The sequence below is a fragment of the Scophthalmus maximus genome, chromosome 8 (assembly GCF_022379125.1).
Source record: "Scophthalmus maximus strain ysfricsl-2021 chromosome 8, ASM2237912v1, whole genome shotgun sequence".
NCBI lineage: Eukaryota > Metazoa > Chordata > Actinopteri > Pleuronectiformes > Scophthalmidae > Scophthalmus > Scophthalmus maximus.
In genome coordinates, this window is record NC_061522.1 from 8745001 (window position 1) to 8762239 (window position 17239).

Here is a 17239-nt window from a genome sequence, read left to right on the forward strand (position 1 = left end):
AACTTCTCTCCCTCTCAAGACTCGCTTACCCCACCGCACTGCGTCCTATGCTGTGTCTCGGATGCATTCAGGTTCCAGGAAGTGAGGCTGAGCAGGAGAATGAGAATGAGGAGGAGGAGGAGGAGGAGGAGGAGGAGGAGGAGGAGATGATGGAGGAGATGATGATGGAGGAGAAAGGGTCTCTGATCTCTGAGCAGGGTCCTCAGAACCAGGATGTACGTACTTTGCATGCTGGGATACCATAACGTGGTGCAGGTTGTCTCTTCCCCTCCCTGTTGGAAAGCATGTGACACTTGGTGGTTTTTCAATCGGTGGTTTGTTTCTGTTTGGATCCAAAACTCTTGTTAGGGACCTCAGAGTTTTTTGCCGGGCCTTGGTTTTTGCTACGTTAATGCCAACTGAGGTGATGAAATGATTAACAAACTAAGATTGATTCATGTGTTTCCAGTCAAACGATTATACGGTTAAATAATATCAGGTAAGCTTGTTGCTAGCCCATTGGAAATTGTGCTTATGTCTAGGGGACATTGACTCTGAGTGGAAAGTGTTTGTTGTTGTTTTTGTCTTTCTCTGTTTCACCACCTTGACAACTTGTGTTAGGGTTTTCCATTTCCTGCTTTTCCCACCCGTCCATAAAATGCTCAATTCTACTGTTTGCAATTCGTTGACGTGACTTTATTTTTGCATGGCTTTCTCTGTGCTCTGGACAAAGGTAAGTCGTAACTCGGTTCCTGTTTTCTTCTATTTTCCACAGGTTGAGAGGGGATCGGGTATTTATTTATTTTTTTTGTATTTTAACAAGTCATGAGTTGTGTCCCAGTTTTTGGAACAAAGTTTAAAATGAAAGACGTTTCATTCTCTGTATAAGGTTTATTTGGCTGTGACATATTGAAATATTAAGCATGAAACTGGGACACATGTATAATTTAAGGAAAAACTGTCACATTTAATATTTTAACCCAAGTTTTTATGACCACATATGCGTAGCTACTGATCCAGGGACAGAAACAGTGGATTTTTGTTTGTTTTGCTTTTTTAGCGGATGTTTAAAGAGACTGAATACATTGAAGACATTTATATGTAGATGTCATTTTGTTCTCCTCCATAGCGTTGCAGTTCTTTTCTGCATCTTTTAAAAGAGTTTTCACTTTGTAGGGCGCTGCTCCGAAAGAATCCACGGATGCTCCAAAACCCAAGAGAGGACGAAAGAAGAAGGTTTGGAGCATCTATTAATGGGTTTCCTAATTAAAGTGTAATTCATGAAATGTTTTCAGTTCGTAGGAAACATTTTTACAAGATGGCGTGTCCTCATTTTTTTCCCCCCCTCCAGAGTGATGCTGACTTGGAGACTGAAAAAGACGATGCTCCCGCTAGTCCCGTCAGTCCCTCAGGTCGGCTCCGCTCCCCCTGATGCTGCAAACACATAAAACTGATCATGACTCCGTGCCATGATGAAGATGAATAACCTTAGAAAAGCCAGAGACTTGTTATACTGTGTGAGAGAGTAGCAGGGAGAGTGACAAACATGTCACAGCACATCCACACCGTGTCAGATGTTATATCAACTATGTACAGAATTCGTAGCATGTACTTCACGTTCTGCAGGAATTGTGTAACTGGTGTGTCTCTGTGTGATCAGGTGGAGAGGTTCCCAAACGAAGAGGCAGGAAGCCCAAAAGTGAGAAGATGCTTCTGCTCCAACAGCACGAGCAGCAAGGCTCCGGAAGCGAAATGTAACCGCATGAATGTGCACACACAAAATTCACTTACTCTTTTGTTTAGATGACTTGGCCAGGATGTTTTTGTTCCTGGAAGGAAGACATAATGTAAATGTATATGAATTTTGGTTTCAAGCTATCAATTGTCAATCAAATTGACAATAAAAAAAAGACAGCTGCTCCCTAAGATTTCAGGATACCCTGACCAGAAGTCCAAAAGATGTAAAAAAACAAAAAACAAACACCAAAGCAAAAGCCTTAAATTTCTGCTCTAAACTGGGTTTGCTTTCATGAACAATATTAGTCGATATGGTATCGGCTTCATTCAAACTGCTTTCCAGTTGCCTTTTAAGCCTCATGAGTGATATTTCCTGCTCCACACTTAGGGACGCCGCAGAGGCCGAGAGAAAGAGAAAGAGGGCGCCAGAGGACAAGTCCAAGAGTGGAGAGGAGGAGAAGAGGAAGAAGAGGGAGGACGGCAAAGGGCAGGATGCAGAGGTGAAGGAGCCTGAAGCCAAGAAGAAGAAGGAGGACGGCTCCTCTGTCTCTGACGATGAGGAGGCAGGTGTCGAGTTCACACACACACACACACACATCCTCACAGTTAGAAATCATCAGCCCATCGAACACCGACACAAGCACCGCAAGGTTCACATGTTTAGAAAGTCGGTATCAGTCTGTCGTTTGTGTGATTTTGATTTATCTGCATCTCAGAAAAATAAAGGCAGAAAGAAACAGCAGAGCTCAGAAATGGACAAAGATGCGCGACGGCGGAAGGCAGACGAAGCAAGAGAGTAAGTGTTCACCTGCAGATTTCACTACGAGGGACCAGACACACCCAAGTGACTTGATATATTTCATTCTGAGAAAAGACATGAATATTGAATGAATTTGCTAAATATTATGTGTCTGTTACCTGCGTTTGTGCCGTTTGAGATGCAGTCAGAGATACAGACAAACTCTTTGGGATAGATTTCTGACCTGGTGTGCTTGTTGCTGTGTTGCAGGCCGAACAAAGACGATGGGAAGAAAAATGAAGAGAGGGCCGGAGTTAAGAAAAAAGGTAAACGCTGAAATATTGAATTCTAATATTCAAACTGCAATGGAATTGTTCAGGGCTCGAATTCAAAAGAAGTGTCAAGGGTCCACGTGTTTACAAGGCCCACAGCTACCAGAGAGAAATCTCTTCATTTTCTGTTTGAAGTCATTAGAGGACGACTTTCTAGGCCTTCCCCCCTATGACAGGTAACGGCTTAACACAACAAAGTTATCCCTCAATCTTCAGACCTATGGCTATTCAAAATTAAATTATACTAATGCCATTTAAGACAAAAAGTCAGTGTCAACCCTTGTTATGGTTCATATTTCTCATAATTTATCCACCACAGGGTTTTCTACATATCTCCTGTTTGAATTTGAACCCCCAGTTTACTTAGAAACAGTTATTATAATTGCTTGACTTCAGTGAGTTGAACGAACCTTTCTAACAGATGGAAACAGGTTCTTCTGGACCAATTTGAAAACAAATCTCCAAAGAGTGTATTTGTTTTTTGCTCGTCAAACAAGTTCTGTTCAAAATTAGCAATGTAAGCTAAAGCATTTCCATGTCAATGTTGTCTTTTCCTTTTTTTCCTTTCCTCTTCTCCTCAGAAATGTCGACTGACTTGAGACTCCAGCGACTGCACGGTGAAATCAAGATTTCACTGAAAATTGACAACCCTGTAAGTACATTGTACATCATATCACGGCGCTCAACTTTTATGAATTTATATTTTTCCATTTCCCCCGTCTTGTTGTGTTGTTGCTCTCTCAGCTCTATCATTTTACCCTTGTTGGGTTTTTTAATGCCGGTACAATCTCTTCACTTGCCCTTGTTGCCCCTCCTGCCCTCCTCTTTTAGGATGTGAAGAAGTGCTTGGAGGCGTTAGATGAGATCGGCGCCCTTCAGGTCACAACCCAGCACCTGCAGAAACACAGTGAACTTATTGCCACGCTCAAAAAGGTACAGTTGATTCCCGTCGATAAACGACTAGAAAACATAAATTCCTGATTTGATTGACAATGCAAGATGAGCTCTTTTTTTTACATGGTAAGAAGTGGTGAGATAAAGAACCACCACCAAACGGAGAGTGGATAGTTGTCGTGAAGGAAATGGAAATGTATGATATGGAGAAACTTACCCATTCTCAAGGACTTGGTATCGATTAATTTAGCAAGTATTGGCCAAAATATTTATTGCATATGAATATGGATACTACAAACCAAAAAAAATACATTTCAATGCCAGGTGTAAACGGGTTTTAAGATTTATTTGCCCAGTGTGTTGACACTGGCTTTCTCCATGGGACTTTTGGCCTTTAAAGGTACAGTGAATGACCCAAGATCCATTAGAAACCGAAGGGTGCGTTTCTAAGTCCTTGATGCATGAATGGTGACGGACGTTTTTAATTTCCTGTTCCAGATTCGCAGGTTCAAGGCCAGTCAGGACATAATGGATAAGGCCACCATGTTGTATAACAAGTTCAAGAGTATGTTTCTGGTCGGAGAAGGCGACTGTGTGCTAAGCCAGGTGCTCAACAAGTCTATAGCCGAACAACGGCAGCATGAGGAGGCCAAGAAAGGAGCACTGAAGAGAGTTGAACAAGCCAAGGAAAACAACTCAGGTACTATTCATAATAGATCCACTTGCTGCCTCCCATTTTGACTGTTTTATTAAAACCCTAGCGAGGCGCTTCCTGGGACATTGAGACACCTGAGTGGATATCACTCTGCTTTTGTGAAATCCCTGTTCTCTATGATCAGACATTATTAACTTGCCGGGACAGAAGACGGTGGCATGAAAGTGGTCTTCTAAAGGTTCTCTCTCTTTTCTGCTTCAAATTTACTGAGATAGAATCCTCCTGACAAATGAGTGAATGTAACACTACCTGCTCAACACCAAACTGCAAACTGACATAGTCAGCAACCTGCTGTTGAGAAAAAGAGACATTTTTTTACTGGGCACAACATATCGTATATATACATATATATATATATATATATATTTTAACACTTTTAATGAAGGGGACCACTATGTTAGAAATTTAACGTATGTTCTAATATAACATTTTCTAGAATCATGACTGATTTTTATTATTCATGACAATGATAATGGCAACTGTTGTATACATGCTTACAAGTGTTCATTATACAAAAAGGATGTGTAACTGTAAAGAAGGTAGTATTTGGTAAATCAATTGTGACACATGAAACCCGGCCACACAACAGAGACATTTATGTGCCTTCACACCGCTGCGTCTCTTCTCTCCAGGAGGACGTCATCTGTGGTTGACATTCTGAGTAGAAACACGGACAGTAATCGGAGCTCTGCAGCCACATCCTTGCTTAATCCTTCGTTGAACTGATGTTCCTACTGTACTTTCAGCAAAATTACTGTCTCTGTGAAAGGTCTCTTTCTTGAGCAAGGCATGCCAAATGGATGGAAAATCCTATTTGCCCCGGTAAGGTCTAGGGGCACGGCATGTGTCGTCACATGTCCGTCCAAGGTTCTTGCGTCTGCGGTGGTTAAGGTTATGCAGTTGCGTTGCGTCTGACTGTGGTTGTGTTTTTTCTGTGCACTGCCTAAAGACAAGATGACGAATGGCAACGCCGGCCCCGAAGAGAAGAAGCAGGAGACGGAGAAGGCGCTGGAAGACTCCTCGGCAGGAGAAAATCACAGGTAGCCGACCTAAAACACACAAAAACCATGTTGGTCTCAACAAAAACTGAAGGGTGACATTCAAGTAAATGGGGTGTGTTCTGCAGCTCTTTTTATTGACATAAAAAGTGATTGATGAGAACATTCGATACATTTAAGTATAGTAATCAAAATGTTTTGGTATTAGAAAAAAATCACAGACGGACAAAAATCTCTCCATTTGCTGCAGATTAGCACTGGGAGTCAGGAGTCATCTGATGATGTACTGTATAAGATTAGCCCCTAAAGATGAATAAAACTGTTAAAAATAATTACATTCATTTTGCTCAGTGTTCCTGTCGTTCAATGCAAGTCTCTCATTGAGGGTTTCTCAGTGGAGATGAATAAAACGCATCCTTAGGGTGTGGTGTCCTTATCCTGAGATATATTAGCATCCACTGCACTTACAATTAGCAATAAAACCGTTGCGATTTTTAATAAAGTAAAAACGATTACTGTGAGCACAGAAGCTATAGCTACCGTGGTCGACGCACCCACTCACATTATTGTGACTTCTTGTCGTCCACATCCTTAAACAACAACTCTCTAGTTTTCTTCATGTTTTTTTTCATAGCTGTAATCTCTGCTGTCGAAAAACCAAAGCAGCGCTCAGCCCCCAAGTCCTGTAGTCGTATGACTCGCCCATTGCATTGATGTTAAATCGGTGATTGGTCAAGGGAGTGGTAGAAATATTGATTAAACACTCACCGAGTGAACCTCGCGACGCTCTGTTGGGAAAGGTTCTGGAAATGTGATTTTATCTTCAGAGTTATTACAAATGTCTGTAATTTTGAATGCGCTGTGTAGTATTTAGTATGTGTTGCTCATACAGGAGTAAATAGTGCATCTGTTGGGGCTGTATGAAGTACTTATTTCACCCCCATAGACTGTACATAAAGATGGACGGCATGACAGTCCCCCAAAGCCCCCTGGTGGCTGGTTGCAGTATAGGTCATAAACCCCGCCTCCTCCGTGTTAGGGGATGGAACGTGGACCCAACTAAAAAGTCAAAGTGCAGATAAAAAATATGTTTTCTCAAAGATAGTTTCTGTCATTTTAGGTAGTTCTTATCACACTTAAAGGGGCAGTTAGCGATTTTGGAGGAGGCTTTTCTTTCGCTTTGTTGTTGTAGTTGTGATTTTACTGCCCTGGCCGGGCCACGAACCGGCCACCTCGGGTATGGGTGACCGGATGCGCAAACCACTCGGCCAAAACCGTGCAGTTGTGTTTTTTCGGCGCACACACCGACAGCTAGCCGAACGTGAGGAAATATTCACAGATTTTTTGCTATTCTATTGCTTTAGAATGGCTTACTGCCCCTTTAACGTCCAAGTGATAAGTCATTTGATGCTATAAAAATGGGGCGAGACGTCACGATTGACAGCCGAGACGGCTCGCGTGTATCTGAGGGACCAAGATCACGACTGCACAGACTCTTAAATTTACGCCAATCGCGCGTCAAGAAGGCGGCCCCCGTATCCGGACTATTTTAGCCTCCTTTTTGTACGACGGGAGGAAACAGAGACGTGTCGTCCAGTTCTTTTGTAAATACATTCTATGATTTCACCATGGTGGTGTGAGTTGGTCTCAAAAACAACTGCAGTGCTCACGCTCACTGTAACACAATACTGTTAACTACTGGCTTTGGTCTTGAAATGGGATGTACTGACGAGACGGAACACAAATAATCTCCATCTTTACCTTTAATTAAATCAATTCACCTCTTAAACCCATTTGTTTTCTTTGACTGCAGTGCCCCGAAGGCGCTGGAAGAGTCCACTTAAGTGACCTGCTCGTTTGCTGCTGTCCACACTGGGCTCACCGACTGGGATCTCTCGCCTGTCCAGTTCCTTTTGATGACCAATTACAAACGCTGGTTTCCAGTTCACCGGCGTTTTTTTTCGTCAGTTTTGCTGCTCAGAGGCTTCAGTACCCCTCCAACTCTGAGATGACGACTGACCACGTTATAGTTTATTTTTGTACCTAACTTACATGCAGTGTCACATCTGTTAGACTTGATTAATGGTGGCAAGAGTAGGAGCTTGTAGATCTGATGCGCTGGAGCTTAGAACGCGTTGAGCATGCTCACAGAGAGCAGGTTAGCACTGACCGAACCTTCCACTGAAGTAGATGTTTTTTTGATCGCGCACATTGTCATTTCTTACGCATTTAGATTCGGTTTTTGACGTTTACAGAATCAACGAGTCGATCGCAACTTCAGTTCAGGTTGTTCTGAGGTACGCAGGCTTAGCTGTGGCCACCAACAACCTGACCACATCCGTTTTTTTATTGGCTGCATTATGGTTTCAGAGTTGCATAGTCACTCCAGATGCGCGCACACAGAAATTTGCCAAAGTTTCTTTTGCCAAGAAAATGCTTTATTATCAACCTCGGTTCAAGTTTCTGTTTTAAAAATGTTTTTTTTCCCCCTTTTTTGACATACTGTAGATGTAAATAAGAGTATTTTTGTGCCTGTCTGATGACCTGTTTCTCTGTCCAATAATAAAAGTAGTTTATAGTTCACTTTTTGTCTGTTATCATGTTTACATTGATAGGAATTGTGTTAATCTCAGACTGTTGTTGTACGGAGCATCTCGCAAAGATCTTTTGATTCTTGAAAATGAAATCGGACTCTCTAGCTTTCAGCCTGTTAAACTTTAGTGGTTATTGATGGTTCTGCTAAATTTGATCAACTGGGACTGTGGCCCATCTCTGTAGGCCTTTGTGTAGACGAGGGACCTCAGAAACTTTGACCTATTGGATACTTGCGATTTACAAACGCTACATCAGTTTTTTCAACTTACATCATTATAGCCATTAAGATAAGGAGTGTCAGTAGACAAGGCCCTTTAATCTATTTTACGCCCCAATCAGCTACTCAGTATGGCTGATGGGTTCCTACATGAGGACGAGCTTTTCTCCCAGTTACAACAGTTTTGGTTTCAAGATTTCTGCGTTTTTCTCTCTGCTGTTCTTAATAGTTTGAAGTGGAAGTGGGAACAATAATTAAATCAAAATCTGATGATGGTTGCTTTTGTTGCCGGGCTGCTATCAATCAAATCTTATGAAACCACACCCAAGACAGCCTCGAAGTAGACAGGCATTTTTAATGAAATACTGAAAGGACAAGAGCACTCCGAGAATGCAGACCTCCACCAAGGCTGTGTAATCCCCCGCCTATACTGTTTTACCCAAAACTTGCATTATCTCCATCTGACCTACATGTTTTTAAATTGTTCTGGAATGTAGATATGACCCAAAATGTCAAATTTTGTCCCGTCTCGCAATGGTGAAGAATCCTTCAAAGAATTCCTCCCAAAATGTAATGTACCTCTGACCATGATCCAGATCTATCTATGATAAAATTGTCATTCAAATCGAACCGTCCTCAATTTTTTTTAGTAATCCTGTAAACAAACAGACAAACCAAACCATTCGCATAACCCCGCTGATGGAGGTAAAAATGTACACCTCTGATACGGTTGTGGCTGGGTTGTCTTCAGGGAATGAATTCGTCCAGCTTATGATCAATAATTCATGACAGCATTGAAAGATCAGAGCTTTTCATATTGATACATTTATGTTAAAAGCATGAAAAACAAAAATAAAGAGATTCACAGCTCTGTAGAAATTGAGTCAATAAATGTTACCATTTATTTCAAACAGAAATCTGAAAACACCAGAACATTAAAAAAACAAATGTTCTTAAATCCTTAAAACATTTCTTTGTGAAATACGAAGATATTTTTACTGTATTATACAGCATTAAATCAGTGATCTTAGCAATTTACGAAAAGGAAAGCTTCAGTTGAAGGCGCCGCGGTCCACGTAGGGATAGGCCAGAAAATCTCCCAGCTTGTTGCCCTCAGCGTCGTAGTGAAGCATGCGGAAGCACTTGTCACAGAAGAGACACGGGTCACTGGGAGCAAATTGGTCGTTGGTGGTGTACCATCTGCAAAAAAATCGGAGATGTGAGATACAAAATCAGTTTTAAAAGGACAAAGCAGTCTTATTGTTTTTTTGTTTTAAATACACACCTTCCAATGAAGACATGGCAAACTGCACACTTCTGGGTTGTAACCCTGTGCTTGTGAGTAAGAAGTGGGTACAACTTCTTGTCAAGACAGTCGTTCATATGCGACAGTCTGCAGGAGAAAAAGAGGGAGGATACAGGGCCAATGAGAGTTGAGAACATAGATTTGTCTCACATTGGTAATATTAAGAGCTGCTTTCATGTGTGGTTACCCCGCTTACACCAACAAAACGGCTCGTAGACATAAACGCATCTATTTGTTTGATGTAACTAAATGTCTTGTATAGTCTTGTGACGGCAGTCAGAGCCCCTCTGACCATGAGGTGCCTTCTTTCTTTCAGAGGCTTGTAAGTGAGAGAACAGAGAATCCGAAGGCGTCGTGTTGCATGTTGGCCAGCAGAATCACATCAGTAGTTTATTAAAAGGTATGGAGTGCTAACTAAAATCCTAATTCATGATTAGGTTGCCTTAAGTGTCTGTTTATGTACTTCTGTTGAATCTGTGTGTTCTATTTGTGTGATTTTTATGATCAAACTCCCGGTGACTGCAGATGAAAACTAGCCTGCATGGCTCAATCTGGCACATTTACATGTTGGACTTAAATACGCATGTTAATTAATGTGCATTGGTCACTTTATTTTAAATAAATAAATGTAAAACACGAGTTGCAACAAGCTAGAATGAGCCTGGATCCGTGCGTGGGGGTTTTGAAGAGTCACCTGCCTGTATTTTACAGGCAGAACTCAAGTTCATGAACCTGAGATCAAGTACTAGATCTACTAATAATCAGCAGACTGGAATAAATATCATTTAGATTATTTATCAAGCAAATTTACTGACTGCAACCTCACCTTTGCAAAGTCGGGTGCTTTTTATTTGGTTTATTTTTGTACATTTTACAATAAAAATAGAATAAAAACTCAGCTACATTAATTGGTGGGGGAAATAAGTTAAGTGACACAACCACATTTTGACCTTGTGACAAGCAAGCAGCTATAAAAATTTAAACTAAGAGCTGCTGGTCATGGCTCTCACATTTTTTCTGGGATGATTTTAAGGACGCCTTAATTTTGTTGCTAATGAAACAAATGCAATCCACATCTTGTTTTTTGGCGTGGAATAAATATGCTTCCAATTTGTAAAATGTGTCAGTCCACACTGACATGTGCTTTGGCTGCCCATCACCCCAGGTCCCCCAATTTTAATTTTGGAAATGTTACTCGGGGGCTGGCAGGAAAAAGTTCTGGAAAATGTCCGGACTATGGTGCATGTCGGAAGCAACTCATGTGGATGTTTTTGCCTGATGTGATGACATTTCCTGCAGGCATTCCTGAGTGACCATGACTTGTGACCTTTAACACCCTCGAAATCCAATCTGTTCCTCCCTCACACCAAGTGAACAGTTTGAAGACAATCAAAGCTGGTATAACTTAGTGGGTCACACTGTTGACTTTGGTCCAGAAGGTCAGGGCTCCAGGTCATTCCAGTTTGGGCCCCTAGGCAAAGGCCATTAATGCTTCCTGCCTCCATGATTGTAGCTTGTAAGTCGCTTTGGACAAGAGCGTCAGCAAAATGAACCTAATGTTAACGTTAAAAAAAAGATTCCATCACAGCCTTCCTAAGATATCATGTTACCTGCACAAAGACACAAAAACGCAGTAGTAGTAAACAATACTAACCTGATGTCTGTGATGATGACCAGATGTTCGCAGTCTCCCTGATGACAGTAGAGGTACGGGAAGCCCACTTTGACATTCAGGTCCACAAACCGTGTGTCCTCCATCTTGGCCTGGCTGTATGCTGGGAAGTTGTGGGACTTTGCCCATTCAATGGTCGTCCTGCGTGGCAAACACAAAGAAAGTTGGTTTTTTTTTAATCAAGTGTTTCAGGAAGATTTATTTTCATCTGTTTAAAAAAATTCTCATGAGATTTCTACACAGGAGACTAAAGTGATCTTTCAGTGAGTGAGCTTTTCTGTGTCTGATTCCCATTCCTAATTTTTAAATGGATACATGACTCCAGGGAATGGATCATTTGAATGCTGTGATATTGGATTTAGTGTTAATGAATGAAGAGTAACATGCCCAGGAGTATTTTTGTGGTAACACTGCCACATCACTTCTCCAACAACTCTTTCTCAACACAAGTTTTTAGGGTGACTCAAAACAAGCACCCGATTCATGATTAGTTGCAACATGATGAAATGTTGACCCTGAATCATTGCGTTGATATTTTGATCAGGCAAGTCCGTACTTTACTTACAGAGCTTAAGTTCATGAAGCTGAGAACAGGCACTTTAACTATTAATATTACATTCGCAGACCAACAGAAAAAGTTATTTTGATGAGCAATCCTTTAAGACATTTTTCATCCAAGAATTTGCTGCCTACACCTTCTCAAATTGATCCGGAACCGTCTGTCGTTTGATTATTTCTTAGCGTATTCATTTTTGGGTGAGCAGTTCTCAAGACGCTAACCCTAGCCCTCCATTTTCATTTTAAACTGCACATGCTGCTCACAACTGTAATATCATCAGTTACCCTATTTACACCTGGAATTTATATATTTGTGATCAGATTGCAATCGGACAGCACTTGACCTCATGAAAGCACAAGCGTAAATTCACAGAAGACATATCGAATGATAGGATTGGCCAAAACCACCTCCTCTGGAGGTGTTGACCCAATTAAACACAAGGGTAAATGTGTTGATAATCTTCATACAACAACTACCGGGGCAGGAATAATAATCGCAGCCGCATGCAACTGTTCCATATCAGGGAGGTAGCAGCGGCTAAGCAGCTAGCAGCCGTTAGCCAGTAAACAAGTCTCCTCAGTCGCGTTATTCAAGACACCTGTGGATCTCTTTAGATTACTTAACATTCGTGCTAAACTATATGTGTATTTTACAAGAATTATATTTTTATCATAAAGGAACCCACCCCCCTGAAAGAGTTTTGTTTGTTTCCTTGTACTGGAAAATCAAGACCCCTGGATGGAGTGAATTCGAGACCAATCAAAAAAGCAAGGAAACAATAAGGTAGTGTCCCAGATGACCACCATCTCCTTCTATTCTTCTTCCATCTTTTTTGTTGTTGTTGTTTTTTGGAACTGCACAAATGAGATCAGGATGTGGATCTCAACGTGGTCATTTTAATACCCGGTGTAAATGCCGCCCCCCGTGACATCTCAGAATGTTGCTTTGCGTGTTTGCCCATCACCTCCACCAGGTTACGTTTTTGTAACAATGCCACACTTTGAAGAGGCAAAAAACATAATACCTACTTAAATGAATGAAGCATTATGTCTTTTTGTGGAAGCGGTACCACATCCTCTCTCCAACAAACTCTTAACCGACATTAGTTTTGAGGGCATTTCAGTCTGAATGGAAGCAGATAAAGAGTGATGTTCTGCCCCAAATACAGTCTCTGATCTCCTCATGAGTATGATTCTTGCAGATAATGTGGCCAGCCGTCTTAAACTCTCTTAATCTGAACAGGAATGACAAGGAGTCAATAAATAGCCATTCCAGCTGAGACAAGCTGCAGTGTTCACAGTAGCATGACAGTCACATTTGTAAATCATTTTAGTTATTTTTATGTGAATAGAACAGTGCCCTTCGAGCCAGTTGTGTCCCGATTCAATAAAAGTTTTTTTGGGATCCTAAACCCTCTATTTTCAACAGCACTATCCCTCCATCATCCAATTCTTTTATGATAATCCAACGCAAAACTTAGTTACTAGTTACTTTAAATTTCAAAAGGAGAAATAACGGAGGGTGGTAGCTGATTGTCGAGAAATTCAACTATTTTAGCAAGGTAATCAACAATGAGGCAAATCTTACATGCTGATGTCTTGACACTCAGGGAATCGCATGTCGTTGTAGAAAACTCCTTCAAAGAAAAAGAAAGCCGACTTGTAATGATCCTGAAAACAGAACACATGGAAGTTTGACCTCTAGGATTTGGGAGTGGGTCACACAATACATACTTTTTTTCTTACGCATATAAAAGGAAAATCTTAAAATAAGAGGCACGGCCACAGAGGATACCTCTTTCCCTAAGTGTCGACACAGAATGACGTTCAGAAATTGTGGAGAGCCTGGAATTTCAGATGGACATTAGTACATGTGCTTACTTTGCTGATGAAGTCTGGAGCCATGTCAGGCGTGTTGCTGAACTCTCCACACACTTGCAAGTCGCTGACACAACAAATGGCGTCCCTGAGCTCGGCCAAGCTGTGGGAGCCTGTCATCAGCAGAGTCGTGTGGGGTCTGATGTAGTTGTACTGAGGGGAAATGGACAAACACCGGTAAGGGCTCACAGTGTCTGTGTGAAGATGGGTTTTCTGGCGACCTCAGGAAAAGAATGATAAACACTCACCGTCTCATAAACGGCGGGGTAGTAGACATTGATGGTCAGAATGACCTCTCCTTCCGGCACCGTGTCAACCACTGCTTCTGGTTTCCTCCCAAATGTTAAACGCTCCTGGAAATCAAACAGAGAACCAAGCCAAATGATACCAACGACTGAAATATCCTCTGTCCGACAGAATAAAAGAATGTATTTCTCAGCCAACGAGACTGTTAAAAATCGATTCCATGGCAGAATTTCTGTAGTAATCCAGTGGACTCACCAGCTCATCTGCGTAGAGCTCATGTCGATTCTTGCTGTATTTCAGAGAAGCCCTGTAATCTTGTCTCTTTCTCCTCTGTCTGTTCAAATCAAATTACAGAGAGATTTATTATGAATATGTTTATCTGGGAACACGATATATTGTAAATTGCGACAGCTGTGAAAGATCCATACACCAGTGTTTTAAGTGTCGAGTCTGGAGGTACAACATCCGTGTCAGGCTGCTGATCCTCAGGGTGGCAACGGAGTGAATCCAGACTGAAGAGACAAAGATAGAAAACAAGCCATGTGATTCTTTTTCAAAGGGAAAACTGGGGACAAAGCAATTAACTGACAATATATATGTGCACACAATACTGTATTCATAGTATAACTCATAGAAATAGTTACAATACATTTAAAGGGCCCCAAGGAATATATTGAGAGAGGAAGAATTTCTATTTGTCTTTGCATTCTCTTTACTTTAACTTGTGTTGTTTAAGTTTTGGGCCTAACTTTGTTGCACATACATTGGTTGCCTTGGTGTGTCCTTGTGTTATCATCGTGGTTTTCATGTAAATATATAAAAAAGGAAATGTGCACCACTTTCCCTGCAAATAAATGTGAGAACTAGGGGTTCCACAATTATTCTTTTCATCAATGGTTAATCTCACAATCGTTTTCCCACTTTAATCATCAATAAACGATCATAAAACAGAGATAGATGCCACGACAGTACATCCTTTGTCTGACTCTAACAAGTCAAGTTATTTCTTGTGTTTCTTTTCTGTTCTACATATCTGATCATATTTAATATTTCACCTTGATGAATATCTGTTGCTATGAGCAACCAGCAGGTATGAGTGTCTTCTTCTTCATGTTCAGTTATTCACAACTGCTTTTTTTCATTAATTTGTCCCCGTAGAGTGATTACTCTGGTTCTCCAGTGACCTGATTGGTCAGTAGTCGGGCCATTCACATGGTTTGATCTGAGCTCAGTATCAGTTACCATGGTGATTGACCACGGTAACACTTGGACCAGCGACGTAGGACCAGCGTAGGAAACCGGAAGTCACCTCAATAACCGCCCCTGGTGTCAAACTGAAGCAAAGAGCCGCCAGGATTCAAATGAAAAATGTGACCCAGCTTCATGTTCAAATGCTGCGTCACCAAACCGTAGGTTAACGTACCTGCAGACGGTTTTCAGTTCGGCCATCGTTTCCGCATCGACCCCCAGCTCTTTAGCAAAGTTGGCGTCGAACGTGTCCTCGTCCTCCCGCCGGTAGGAGCAGTCGCCGGGCTTCAGTCGGCTCAGCCACTCGTTCCTGAACGAGCCGACATGAAACGCCTTGGTGTTCACGTCGGTGTATTCGTAATCCGGGATGTTTGTGTCGCTGTTCGCGGATAGCTCGGACGCCGCCATGTTGACCTGGACCAAGTAAGGCAGTGCCGCGGGGGATTGTGGGCAACGTAGTTTTTGAGATTAGTGGCCGGCTGCAGGTTGTTGATGTTGTGTTCTTCTTTTGCCTTTTTTTGGCGGATGGCAACCAGCGATATGGTGCATTACCGCCACCTACTGGGTTGGAGTGTGAGCCAGAGTTTTCTACCCACAACAAGAACCAGAACAAACCAAAATAAAATAAATAAATACAAATGTAACTATTGAATGAATTAATAAATATTATAAAATTAAATTATTTGCATAAGTCCTCATGCTTCTCGCTCTTGTGTGTATTTATTTCTCCTTGGATACTTTTGTGTTACAGTTATCACATAATCCTGATGGATGTTTGTCTATTAGAGTGCAGGTTGTTCTAGAGAAGATATTCCTTTATTCGTCCCACAGCAGGGAAATTTGGCAAAGTGCATAGCAGAAAAAAAGCAATGAGATATGTACAAAATATAAATACTATATACAGAAGAGCAGTAACAATAATTGCACATGAAGTATTTAATATTGCACAGTTGGAATTGCACTGAATGTAAATTAATTCAAAATGTTGCACTTTAAAGTGTTCCAGTGAATTATTACAGTGGTTATTGAGTCTTGGAGTTGACTGAGAGCAGTGCTGGCTGTGTAGTCTCACAGCAGCAGGAAGGAAGGACCTGCGATACCGCTGGTCAGTGCAGTGTCATCTGTGATGAGGCCGACGATGGCAGAGTAAGAGAGCTTCTGGAGATGGCAGTTGGCTACATGAAGTGCACAGAAAGAACGAGAAAGGAGCCAAGACTGTGGAGCTCCTGTGATGCAGACCACTGTGTCAGACCCTTGTCCTCACATACTGTGGGCAGTCGGTGAGCTAGGAGAAGCTGAAGCAGTGAGGGGTCTGTGCCCTAAGTGCTGTGGTAGGTGGGGTGGATATGGGGTTGCAGATGAGGGGGGCAGCAGCAGGAATGACTACCGAGGAGGGGGCGGCTGGTCAAACCTGTAGAAAGACAGGTTCAGGTCGTTGGCCCACTTCTGGTCCCCCCACAGTCTGGGTTGTCTTAAGGCCGGGACAGACCAAACTTTTTAATCCAAGTTTTATTAATCTTTTAACCATGATGTTCAGGACAGGAAAGTCAATACGACTGCATGTGTTTAAAGATCCTGTCGTAGGAAAAACTTCCAAGTTGGCGCAAAAGATATAAAAAATATACTTGAGATTTTTATTCTCTCCACATTTGATCATTTATCAACTGTTTCTTTTGCTTGTGCGGACTGGGTTAGGCTGCAGTGCCCCATCAACCTATTCCAATTCCTCCATGAAATGAAAAAGTGTTTGGAAAGCTTCAAAGAGCAGCCCAGCCGGAGAAATGACAAAACCACCAGGAATAATTAGTTAGGAAAGGACGTCACATGCATGCAGCCATTCAGAAATGGTGACCAGATTCAAGTGAAACACCCCTTATTCTGACATCGTTGAGTGAAACCATCAGTGACTGGTCATGTAACTGCTGGAGGGATCTGTCCCTCTGTGACGCTGGCGACACCCTTCTGTCCTCAGCCTCCCCTCTCCCTTGTTTCTCCCTGTGCAGGAAAGTAACTATCTACGCAAGCAGTGCACTTGAGTAGGGGGAGAGAGGCACGGGGGAGGGTGGGAGGGGAAAGAAGGAGAGGAAAGAGAATTTAATGACGGAGGAGGAAGAGAAAAAAGTAA

At 41.9% G+C, this 17239-nt stretch overlaps 2 protein-coding genes across 5 annotated transcripts in view; one reads left to right on the top strand and one right to left on the bottom strand.

Moving 5' to 3' along the window:
• psip1a (PC4 and SFRS1 interacting protein 1a) overlaps positions 1 to 7977 on the top strand; it is a 12272-nt gene extending 4295 nt beyond the window's left edge. For 2 of the 3 annotated variants that reach the window (XM_035635921.2, XM_035635922.2), the window contains exons 6-17: positions 72 to 215; positions 1156 to 1215; positions 1331 to 1391; positions 1640 to 1733; positions 2105 to 2279; positions 2433 to 2512; positions 2726 to 2781; positions 3369 to 3439; positions 3619 to 3720; positions 4180 to 4381; positions 5346 to 5436; positions 7208 to 7977. In XM_035635921.2, the coding sequence (XP_035491814.2) occupies positions 72 to 215; positions 1156 to 1215; positions 1331 to 1391; positions 1640 to 1733; positions 2105 to 2279; positions 2433 to 2512; positions 2726 to 2781; positions 3369 to 3439; positions 3619 to 3720; positions 4180 to 4381; positions 5346 to 5436; positions 7208 to 7238 (1167 nt within the window). In that variant the 3' untranslated portion in view covers positions 7239 to 7977. The remainder of the gene's footprint in view (positions 1 to 71; positions 216 to 1155; positions 1216 to 1330; positions 1392 to 1639; positions 1734 to 2104; positions 2280 to 2432; positions 2513 to 2725; positions 2782 to 3368; positions 3440 to 3618; positions 3721 to 4179; positions 4382 to 5345; positions 5437 to 7207) is intronic. The other variant, XM_035635923.2, reaches the window with a different exon arrangement.
• A 1108-nt stretch (positions 7978 to 9085) lies between these two features.
• snapc3 (small nuclear RNA activating complex, polypeptide 3) lies at positions 9086 to 15748 on the bottom strand. 2 transcript variants are annotated; one of them, XM_035635926.2, is made up of 10 exons: positions 15636 to 15748; positions 15290 to 15537; positions 14295 to 14378; positions 14122 to 14200; positions 13869 to 13973; positions 13624 to 13773; positions 13331 to 13413; positions 11167 to 11325; positions 9492 to 9599; positions 9086 to 9406 (listed from the first exon to the last, which is right to left on the bottom strand). In XM_035635926.2, the coding sequence occupies exons 2-10, from the start codon at positions 15520 to 15522 to the stop codon at positions 9259 to 9261; spliced, it is 1149 nt and encodes a 382-aa protein (XP_035491819.1). In that variant the 5' UTR covers positions 15523 to 15537; positions 15636 to 15748; the 3' UTR covers positions 9086 to 9258. The 2 variants fall into 2 exon arrangements, with proteins under 2 accessions (XP_035491819.1, XP_035491818.1); XM_035635925.2 differs by lacking the exon at positions 15636 to 15748 and having other exon boundaries at positions 15290 to 15605.
• Between the last annotated feature and the right edge of the window lie 1491 nt (positions 15749 to 17239).